The sequence below is a fragment of the Rhyacophila brunnea genome, unplaced genomic scaffold (genome assembly GCF_057557595.1).
Source record: "Rhyacophila brunnea isolate RB1 unplaced genomic scaffold, BYU_Rbru_1.0 scaffold_9, whole genome shotgun sequence".
In the NCBI taxonomy this organism is placed as follows: Eukaryota; Metazoa; Arthropoda; class Insecta; order Trichoptera; family Rhyacophilidae; genus Rhyacophila; species Rhyacophila brunnea.
The window spans coordinates 26724759-26737089 of NW_028233361.1; the positions used below are offsets into that span (position 1 = coordinate 26724759).

At 32.3% G+C, this 12331-nt stretch overlaps 1 protein-coding gene across 1 annotated transcript in view; it reads left to right on the forward strand.

Annotated features, from left to right (window-relative positions):
* Positions 1-9123, forward strand: part of LOC147063459 (E3 ubiquitin-protein ligase ZNRF1) — a 345835-nt gene extending 336712 nt beyond the window's left edge. The window contains exons 2-4 of the mRNA XM_085959677.1: positions 3205-3300; positions 4242-4347; positions 7079-9123. Of these exons, the coding sequence (XP_085815803.1) occupies positions 3205-3300; positions 4242-4347; positions 7079-7136 (260 nt within the window). The 3' untranslated portion in view covers positions 7137-9123. The remainder of the gene's footprint in view (positions 1-3204; positions 3301-4241; positions 4348-7078) is intronic.
* The last annotated feature ends 3208 nt before the right edge of the window (positions 9124-12331 follow it).

Consider the following 12331-nt stretch of genomic DNA (forward strand, 5'->3'; position numbering starts at 1 on the left):
TGCTTATTTTGAGGACCTTCCGAAAACTTATTTTTCTGACGGTTTAAAAAAAATTGAGAAACGTCTAACCAAGTGTATTGAGCTCCAAGGAGATTATGTTGAGAAATAAAAAAAAAATACAAAAATAAAAACTGTTTTAATGCTTTTTTCTAAGGAATTATTGACCCACCCTCGTATAATATAATTCCATTGATAATTTTATTATAGTGGAACAATTTAACCTTGATCATACGGCGATTTTTTTTCTAATACGCATGAATTACACAATATAGTGGAATTTGATTATTATTTTGTTATCTATCCCCGAAGTCATACCTATTGTATCGCTTTCTCTCACTCGGCGCCGCTCCAAATAGGATTTATTTTCTGTCGAAACTATCAAACTTTAATATAGGTACTTGCTATGTTTATAATATATCATAATTTAATAATGAAGGCCCTGGAAAATTATCCATAGACAATTTCAATACCGTTGCTGACGTGGTAAATTTCCGCCTTGTATTTAATTCAGCCCGAGTGTAATTATTTTAATTTAACGCTGAGCTTTCGAAAGTTTTCCCTCTCTAAGTTTAACAACCTGTCCACTGTGCTGGAATCTTTCCGTTCTCACAATTCGCGGCAATCATTCAAATTTATTGCAGCGATTACGTCGCCTCATTGTACAACTAATCCGATGTGCTTACCAACTTTACTTTGTTCCTCTACCTACCCCCGAGTATTTCTATTAAAACCGAAATTTATGAATTTTCTTCCGAGCTAATTATTTATCAGATAAGAGGCGTGCCAAGTTTGAGTGCGCCTAATGAATAATCTCCCTAATTTCCTAAATTAAGCGACGGAATTAAAATAATATGGTATTCTAAATTGTGTGGAAAATTGGTGACTGTTCTGGTGAATATATTAATAATTCTAATAATGATTCATAAACTATTTAATAACTGTCGGCCAAGAAGTGAATGGAGTATGCAGATCGACTGCAAGTGTACAAATTCAAGAAAATTTAAATCGCTTCAGTCTGTACTGGCGAAAAAGTCTTCTCACATCTCACATGAATAGGAACCTAATTGAAAATGTGGCCAATAATTTAATCGAATTGTAACTAAAAATGTTTAGTTACAATTAGTAGTAGTATAAGAGTATTATTTATTTCTGGATTCCAAAGTGGCAACAAAAAACAACTCGTTTAGTTTTTCTTATTCTCTTATCTCAGTTGCCCATCGATTGATGTCTTCTATGGAAGGATGGGGACGACTATTTGCGGACCTGCCTACTGATCTTCTATTCCATGGGTTACCAAAGTGTGCGCCTTGGCATATTCCAATATTTTACGTCAGTCAAACTGCTTCATACCAATGGGCCGATATCTCATTGGATAATGACTATATACTGCCTAGTACCAATAGACCGCTGGTCGACCAATTAACCGTCCCGATTGCCTTATGAAATGTCAAAAACTATGTAAACGCATGCCCTATTTAACGTTAAATCAATGTATATATTAAATCATAATTATTGAGGTATGTATGCTGACTTAAATATGCTTTTATTAGCTACGATGTTTCAAGATTACTTTAGTTTACGTGTGATATCAAAAACAATGACAGCAGTGAGGTTAACAACACAAGTGTATCATCCTGTCAGTGTTACCAACCGTTACTACGTGTCACAGAACTTATACGACTATTTCTATGCAATAGTTTTCGTCAACAATAAAATAGTATTTGCTGTTAAATTTTATTTCCCTTATTGCCTTGAAAGTTCGTAAAAATTTGGCGTCATTTGATTCAGGTCACTTGCTAAATTACTCATGAAAGTATTAATATATGCTTACAAACGAATCACATGACCTTTGTGTGTGTGTTTTTTTTTATTTTGTATTTCTTTAATAATAAATAATTGATCGGTGACGTCGATAGAGGTCCACCGCCTGCCAGAATTGTAATAATAATTTTATTGTAATGACTGGATTGACCTCCGCGAATTTTGCAGCGTTATGGAGGGTGGTCATGCGAGATGAGATGCGGGCGAAAGCCAACTGGTTCCACTGACTGGCTCACTTACCTTCAACTTGACTCCGTATGCAAATTCAAAAAATCATTATTATTCACAGACTATTGATTGACATAATCAGTATAATATTATGATATATATTCGTGTGCTTTAGTTAACGATTTCTGCGTAGGTATGCTATTAGAATTTCATCACAGTATAGTTGCTACTATTCTACCATTCCCTCATCGGGGACATTACGGATGAACTCAAAAATAACGTGGAACGGGTAAATGGGGGTAGTTGTGACTAATTCTATTTTAAGATTTAAACACGCCAATAAAATAAATGTAGGTATGTACACATAGTTTACAATTATTATACTGATGTATAAAAGAAAAAATATATACTTATTAATGTCATCACTCTCGTCTTTTAGATATAGAGCTCTTAACATGCATAGGTACTTAATTATTTTGTTTGTTTTTTTTTTGTTGACAGGCATGCTTACGTACTGCAGTCTGCAATTTAGAAGAAATCTTTATTTAGCTACGTATTTTTTTCAACTTATACGAGGTATAAATGAGAACTCTGCCATTCTGGGCAGTGTTGACCTGTGTGTCCCTGATAACTATCTTAGAAATAGAGACCATCAGTTGTTTATTCTCATAAGGTGCAGAACCAACCTGCCACTGGTAATGCCAATTGGGAGGGCGATAACTATGTTTAACGAAATTGCTTCGGGTGTTGATATATTCCACCTACGTGAGATGAGTATAGGTGGAGGTTGTTTTATAAATTCTTAAAATAGGGTCTGATTAACTCATCCGGTGTACCTATCTAATTTATATTTTTTGTATTTATACATGTCTACTATTTAATAACTTACTATCTATATTCTATCGCTATACTGATCTATCTCTTTTTTAATTCAATACTGTTTTATATTTCTTTGTTTCTAAATGTCATGTTGTGAACGTCTTAAACTTATAATTTGTAATGTCCACAATATGTTAAAAATAAATAAATTGAAATTGAAAAATAGTTTCTAGGATTTTTTTCTAATTCGTATGTTTTGAGGTTTTTAAAAAATTATCTATTTTAAAAATAAAACTTTCGTTCCTTATGTCTTTATATAGCTTTGAGTTTCATCGATGTATTATGAATTTCTCTCTCATTTGATAATTAATATTTTGTATTATTTTCTTGTTGCAGGAATAAAATGTCCCGTATGCAGCAAATTCGTGCTGCCAGACGACATAGAATGCCATCTTGTGATGTGCCTAACTAAACCTAGACTTTCGTATAATGGTAAGATATTTTCATATTAGTCTACTTTACTATAATACCCTTTGTATTTACATACTCATTCAGCAAGACCAACCCTATAACGATTGTGTGGAAATTAATTACAATAAATTTGTTTACTTTTAATCTTACATTTGCTTTTATAACTTAAATTCTTAATCTAAAAAGTATTTCATAATTTCCACCTTCATATTATTGTTTTAATTATGAGGTCGATAACTTATGCATGTAAACTCATTATCTAAAACTAGAAAAAAATACCGGGTGATACCTGTCAACATTCTTGTACTATTTGGCTAACAATAATATCATAAGCAAAGCAATAATGAATAAAGGGTGGATAATGAAATCCACGGTAACTATCCACTATAACGCCGTGGGTCCCAGGTTCGAATTCTGGGTCTGGCAAGTACACATATTGTTTTTCAATTTCTGTGTGAGTCAGGGTGTGGACCTAATAGATTGAGCAAGTGGCTGACATCCATTTCTCGTAAAAACAAAGTCTGTTAATACAAACCTCTACTCTGTGGAGGCCCATATTATTATGATGCTATTAAGATCGGACATGGTCGAATAATAAATAATAATATTCATACTTACCTAAAGAATGTGTCGATTTTAATACCAGTTTAGATTGATAGGTACCTATCTATTTCGATAAGCCAGGTATTTTACGGGAGTGACAGGCACATGAGAGAGCTACGAAACGGACCCGATTGCGCCATCGTTACTGTCTAGTGAGATGTGGCTGCTCTGGTGCAGAAAGCGTGTGTGTGTGCTGCGTTGCGTTACAGACAAACATTTGAGACGAATATAAAATAATAATTTTAACAAAAATCAAGTTTATATTCACTCTTTGGGTATAATATTTACTTTAGACATACTATAGGGAATATTTATTATTACATATTATTATACTAATGTATTTGTTTTCTCTATTTCAGAGGATATCCTGAGTGACTCAAAAGGGGAATGTGTGATTTGCCTGGAGGAATTGTGTCCTGGTGACACTATCGCTCGCTTGCCTTGTCTTTGTGTCTACCATAAAGGGTAATTTATTTTCATTTCTCCATAATGGTTATTATATATTATATAGTAGAACCTCGATTATCCGGATTATTTTCATTAAAAGACATATTGGATATAATCTATGCTTTGAAACTCGGTGACTCTGGACGTTATCATCTATCTAATAAATATGGTGTCGGAACGTCAACTATCTCCGATATAAAAAACAAGTGAAACTATTATGAAGTTTACTAATTGTTTAATGTCAGAAGATGGAAGCTCAGAGCGGAAAGTTATGAAAAAGACAGGAAATAAAGAAGTTGAAGAGTGTATTTTTATGTGGTTCATAGAAAGACGAAAGAGTCACGTCGGTAATACAACCGATGGATCAGGGTGTAATAGAAACATTCAAACGTTTACATTGAAAACATATGCTTCGATGATTATTGCTAGTAGACGAAAATAATGAAGAAACAGTTATCAGCTTCTACAAATTTAAAAGATTATTGCTACATGGCAGCAGATAGATAGTTGGAATTCTTTAGATGTGTCAACTTTGAAAAAATCATGGAACTAAATTTTGAAAAGACCATTAGTAAGTTCCAGTAACGCGGTAGAACCTGCGCAAAAATCATTAATTGATTTTTTTAATAAAAAATAATTTATTATACATACGTGTATGTATGTATATGTAAATCTAGACAAATCAAAATTATTCATACTGAATATACTTTTCTTTTCCTGTCAATTATGATTTTTTTTCGATTATCCGGATTTCTCCTTATCCGGACTATCTTCATCCCCGATTAGTCCGGATAATCGAGGTTCTACTGTACCTTCCTACTCGTGTATTTGGTTTAGGTTATACATAAAGAACAGAAAAGGAAAGAGAATTATTAATAATTTGAAACTTTAATAATTTTTAAAAGAAAAATAAGTAAACATTAATGGTAGAAATTCTGTTGAAAAAAATACATATTATTTACCTCAGAACATTTAATACTAAAAAGAGAAAATATTGTCTGGCTATATGAAGTCGTTTTCTTTGTGTACGACACAAAGTTAAACCTTAATTTTAATATTATTAACTTACCTATGAAACGGTATACCAGTGGTGAAGGGTGGAGGTAGGCTGTTAGGATCTGACATAAATAGTGCACACTAAAATTTATCAGTCAAACGTATTTGTTTTCATTGAACTGCGTAGATAGTGTTTAAAATTCAATACAATTAAACCCTGCCTCCCAAGCACTGTCAAAAAATATTCGTTTATTTACCTACCAGCGTTCATTGCAATAAACAACTTCTTTTGTAGTTTATGAATGCCATGCTTGTTTCGGGGAAAAATTCTAATTGTGTATTTTTGTTTGAATTGCGACTTTTTGTGTTATGTGATTGCTCATTTAAAAATACCTATTCTCTTATGTAACGAGTAACACTTATAATGAGCAAATTCAGTCGGTCCCATCTTCCTTGTAATAACCAAGTTCGACTGTAGTATGACTGAAAAATTGTGCACTAATTTTGTCAGATCGCCCATTGCATACCTAAATGATTATGATTTGGTTGGGCAGGGCTTAATTGAATTTTAAAAACTAACCAGCGCCATCTGCAAACAGTATTTGTAGTCCAATAAAAACAAATAAGTATGACTGACAAAGTTTATGCACACAAGTGTGCACTATTTATGTCGAATCTTAACGGCCTTCTTCCATCTGTCGCCACTGCGTTATACCATCATCTTGCTACAGAAGTACAGCTACTATATTTAAATACAATACAGTTAACCATCTCTTCTACTAAATTAGTAAAACATATTTCAGCAATATGTACTCGAACCCTAAGTGCATCAGTCAAACTAATATTTACAGGCTTCACATCTTAAAACTCCCTTATTCATACATCTTCTATCTTACTCTAACGCATATTGCGGAGATTATACACATGTCGATCGGTTTCTAACTTGTACTTTTGGTTAGTTTTTGTTCAGGCTTTGATATTTTCTTAATTTACCATATTATGCTACCTTCGTATTATCTGGTTAGGATTTTTGTAACTTTAGCTGGCGATGTAATGAAGTAGTAAAGTATGTGGTATTGTGGAGTTGCATTTCTGTGATATTCTAAAAATATAAACATTCTATAGTAAGTAGTTAATTAAAGGTTACAATCAGTGTTGCCATATTTTTCTATGCTGATTATAGTACAAAGGCGTAAAAATTATAGTATTTCTGAAAAATATATAGTACAGGAAGATTTTTCGTCTTGAATCCTTTAAAATTATAGTATTTCGGTATATTTGGCGTAAAATTATAGTATTTTACATTTTTCGCGAAATCAAAATTATAGTATTGTACTATAATTATAGTACGGTTGGCATCGCTGATTACAATAGAACTCCACAGTAAATACAATACACTCTTAGCACTTTTTCTATTATTTCTCGGGATGCTACTCATCTACAGCTATGGACCGCACGCCATTGGTCCTAATAATCAATATATCAACCGAACGATACACAGAAAATTACAACAAATCAACTGTAGACCTGCAGTATATTATAAAGATCACAGATTTGCAAGTGAATTTTATGGGAACATGATAATTATTAGCTAAGATCCACATCGTATTGTAGAGCGAATTATAAACAAAAAAAACACAATATTCCACTTACTTAATTGAATAATAATTAGGACCAGTTTCATCCACTTAAACTACTTAAAGGATTCAAAAAAAATGTATAATATTAAATTGCTTTTTTTTTCTGATTTCAGATGCATAGACCAATGGTTTGAAGTTAACCGATCCTGTCCAGAGCACCCCGGGGATTAGTGCGCCTCCCGTGCCGCCTAGTGTACAGTGTACAATGACTGCAATCAAATATATATTATTATAACGTAGTGATATGGAGAAACGAGCTGGCCTCCAGCCCTAACGAGGCCGTGGCCACAGTGGAATGTGATTAACCCTGTTGACAAGTGGCGACACGCATTTGCCCCTTCAAAGCGAGTGGACTCCGCAACTACACCTATACCTAATAAGGCTTACAGTGGGTCCTGATTAAATCGTAGCAATTCGACGATCACTTACCTTGAATCGAAGATGTTCTCTCATAGAAACAAATATCTTTGCCTTTTTCATCCTTAGTGCAGTATGGTATTTACTCGCTTGATCATTATTATAAAAATGAAGAGGACAAAACATAAATAAGTACATTTATTTTATTCCTTATGGCAGTTTCCCAATGAGTGTGCCGCGACCACAAAATAGATTATTGAAATTGAAATGCGAAAACCTGACCAAGACTTTGAAGTTAGGGTTTGTTTGTGACATGAAATACAACCCGCTGAATATCCTGAATTACCAATATTGAATCAATCTATAAAGCATGTTTTAAATATTAAAAATAACATTTTCATTAACACGCGTTTAAGTTCAAGAATTGTACCTTTACAGTGACACCCAGAACGTAATCTATATCCTTTATTTTTGTATTCCCTTGTTGTGGGATTATTTTGGATCCTTATGGAATTAGTACTCTATTATGTCACTTTGTTACGAATATATATATGTTTTGTCCCTTTCATTTAGTAATAGTGGAGTGAGATAGTACTTGTTTGATGCATTGACATATATGTTTAACACTTTGTATATTAATTATATACATAAATTTTCTTCCATTGTCTGTGGTAAAGAAGGCAGTATCTGTGCACTAATTTCCATCTAGCTTGGGATGATAATGTTGCAATAGTGCAGTTACAAGAATTTTGTGTCACTGCTATACTGTCTCTATATATGCAGAATGCATATATCTGATGAATTTTAATTTGATTTCCACCATGTTAACATAAACTAGGAATATATTATTTTATATGCGAGAATGTCTCAAGCGAAGTGATTTTTGAATCACTTATATTGCATTAGGACCCACTGCACCCCTGTGATTCGATTCGTAGACGTTATCAAAAATCGACCGTGACAGTGACCCATATAAACACTGAACAAAATATCAAAGTGATATAAATACCTCATAATGAAATTCAACAGAAAACAAAATTATAAAATATTGTATTTTTTCTGTATTATTTGGTTAAATGCAGTTGTAAAAAATGTGCAGTATTTATAAGAACATCTCAAAAATGTTACATCTGTGTTGTTTTCGCAAAACATTGTTTACATTACATTATAGGAATTGAATTTCCATTGCAGGAATTGAAATTTTAACATTTATGAAAGAAACTTAAGATGTAAATCGTAATTCATCATATTTTATTGAACATGCCAATTTTTACATATTTTACGGTGTAACTTGATATTGCAAAAAAAAAAATTGTTGATAATAAATAGTGTTACTACTTTCTGTTAAAAATGTCAAGACGTTTTGACTGGTATATTAAAATTTCAGAATCAACCAATATTTTTCTTGTAATCGGCTTAAGGCCATGCATTAGTTGAGGCACGGTCTAAAAAGATCGTTGCTAGGCGATGTGCGGATTGCGGGTCGCGGGTGCAAAAGACGCCTGTCAAACGAAATATTATTTCTCATATAAATCCAACATACGTCCATTTTATGTTCTGTTTATTATTCTATTAGTAACAATAATAATATATTCATTGACATGTTTTCTTTTTAAAGTAAATGGGTAACGTTTTTAGTCACCTTTACACGATTTTAGAATTAATTGGCCCGTCGCCATCACGCAGCAAAGTGACGTACGTCTGACTCGCCGTTCTCTCAATGAATGCGAAGCGAGTACAAAATTTCGTCGCGCGTACAGTTGAAAATTATTTGGCGTTTCACTGATGCGTCACCTTAATCAATATCTCATAAAACATGCATACTACTTGCTGTTAAAAAAAAAACATAAACTATACTATGAATGAATTGTAATATAGAAGAAGTTTTATGGAAGTTTTGTCTCCTAAAAATTTTCAAAAATGGTTTATTCGCAGTACTGCAGTGACACCGACAATATGTTTTTAAAGATTCTATCAATAATTTCAGAAAGACTTAAAATGAAATGTTCAAAATCAGTAATTCAAATTATTACGCAAGCTTTATGGACTAATTAATTATTTGTATTTCATAACAAAATCTGCAATGAGTGAAAGCTAACGGAGCTTATCACTAAATGATGTTTTGCCTGAACACCACCGATGTTGTCTGCAGTCTTACCAAATATAAGATACAAAAATAATTGTTAATATGCTTTGTTTTCTTAACTCTTGAATGAATGATTTGAGTATGATGTGTGTATACACTTGCTTTGAAGATTTTTGATGTGCACCGGTCGACCGGCGACGCGTCCCACGGAGACTGTTGCGCTCACACTTGTTTTGGACGTGCCAATGTTAGTCGTAATAATAGATTTACTTTTTTTATTGATTGGACGGTAGACTGTCGGCCGGTAATGGTCGGATATGTAAATATATGAAAACAAACCGTTCACTGTATGTTATAAATTCAGAAATAATAAAATTATTTTGTTTTACCATCGGAAGCAAAAAAAAATTAATAATACGCATCTCATCATCGTTTTATGTAAAATTATAAAGAAATATTATGAAGTAACTTAGAAAATTGTTAAACAATGTTTTACGTTTAGAATTAAGTATTTTGCAAAAATTTTGATACCCACAAGCTTATCGTTTTAAATTTCTTAGTCATAACTATTTCCATGGAAATCGCCGTCTGTTAACATTCTCAAAATAGAATGATTCGAATGTTCAGAATGAGTTTAAATGCCAGATACAGTCAGAACCCGCGTGCTAGACAAAATATTTTTGATACTTTCATATCAAAATGACATAAAAAATACAGTTAACTGGCTATACACATATTCCACAATGCAATCTGTTTGTAATTTTCAGAAGAAAAAAAACATTATCGATGATAACTTCTTTTTTTGCTGAAATCGTTATGCTAGTTTTGCAATAATTTGTATTTGTTTCTTTCTTGACAAAATGGAATCATTAATTTTAACAAAACTGTTTGAATGTTTGACAATAGTGATTATTCGCCATAAAATTTGTCATTCAATCGAAGATGGTTTAAATTTTTAATTAGACTTTTAAGGTAATGGCAGCCAAAGATTCTAGATGTGAACGTCTTAGTCCATTGATTGGTCCAAGACCGATGTATATTATTGAAGGTGTCTGTGTTGCCACTAATGTAACTATCTCTTTTAGACAAATAGCGGCAAAAATCTCAATCTGTTTATGTTCTTCGGTTAAGCCAATGTAATATAAGATCTCAGTGCAGTTTTATGTAAAATAAAATAAAACCATTTTATAACACTCAATACATACACATAATGTAATTAAAAAACCGGGCCGGATTTTCATTGAACTATGTTGGTTAATTATTTTTGAAATTGTTTTATTTTACATAATAGTTTTTCACTAAACATTGACGATTAAGAACATTACAGTTTTATGTCCCAAATTCATCTAAATAATTTTCGATATTAACCATACATTTCCCATTACTGTGTTAATAAAATTCTTGTCTTATACGAAAATATTTGACTTATTTATAAAAAAAACAATCAGGGAATACACATTTGGAAGACAGAAAAGTCATCAAATTTGAACATATTCTAGATATTTCAAAAATCCAACTATTGAAAAGTGAGAAAATATGAAGTAAACAATATTCTTAACAAATTATAGTCCGTTTTCAAAAATACTCTTTTCATTATTAATTAAGTGATGGTATACCATTATTATTATTTGAATTGAGTTTCACTCTATAGGGAATACGAGATTGATAATGTTTCCAAAGTCAAGAGTGTCACTATTGATAATGTCTTCTTCTCCAATGTTCACTTTCAGCCTTTTTATAATGAAATGTGTAAACCAAGCACTAATTTACTCTTGCTTGTATGCCAGCCAGGCAAAGACTTAGCTCGAGTTCTAATCAGTTTATCATTCGTACCACTGTAGACCAGGGTACCGTTTAAAAGTTTAGACTAGGTACCAGTTATCTCTTTATACGCAAATAGCATTTTAGGTTCATAACTTGGTAAATTCTTCATATAAACTGTGAGAGACACAAATATTCATGGTTTCTGCACGGGGAGCTTAAATGGATTGAGTGAATACGTTGGCTTGGAATATTTCACTTAATTCGGGGATTTCATTTGTATGATGGTACCTCCCGCAATCTCAGGTTTGCTATTTTAAAGGTTTAATGATAACAAATAGATCTGTGATTCGTTTTGGCGGCTGATGAAGATGAAGAAGAAGAAGCATATTGTGGGTGCTGATGGCACCAAAAACAAATTATTCTTTTATTGTAATTTATTTTCTCTCATCAGTGTCTTTCAGAATGTGAGTGTGGTTTGTAAATGGGAAATTATTAGATGTAATCTATAGGGACAACTATTATCCATTTGACTTTATCTTTTGTTAGGTAAAAATGGATTATGCATTATGTAAATATGTAACTACTATAAATTTTCTCTGATAAATAAAACTGATGTTTTTAAATTCTTCATTTAATTTTTGTAAACTTTTCCTACCACCTTTCCTTATTCCTTACACTGTAAAAATAATGCTACACATTACAGGGATGTATGTGACATTTATGCTTTTTTTAAATCAACAGACCAATTGAATCTCTAATAACCAACCAATTCATGTAAAACTATAATCGAAGAACCTCGATTATCCGCATTATTTAGAGATGAATATACTTAGCCCTGATAATTATCAGTAGTGAAGGTTGGAGATAGATAGGGAGGATATCAGGCAAAAATAGCGCACATTTTGTCAGTCATACGTCACTTATTTGTATTTGTTTTAAAAAGGAACATTATTGGTTAAAAAATAAATAAGTTCCTACGTTAGAAAACAATACAACAAATGCAAAATCATAGTAGGTACTAGTCATATAATTTGACTGACTGTATGATTTGAACTACCCCAGGGAAGACACACATGGTGCATTACTCCACGATGTGTTCCGTGGTCTGAATCTCACCACATTCGCAAAGTGGACACTCCTTCAAGCCCCAATTATACAT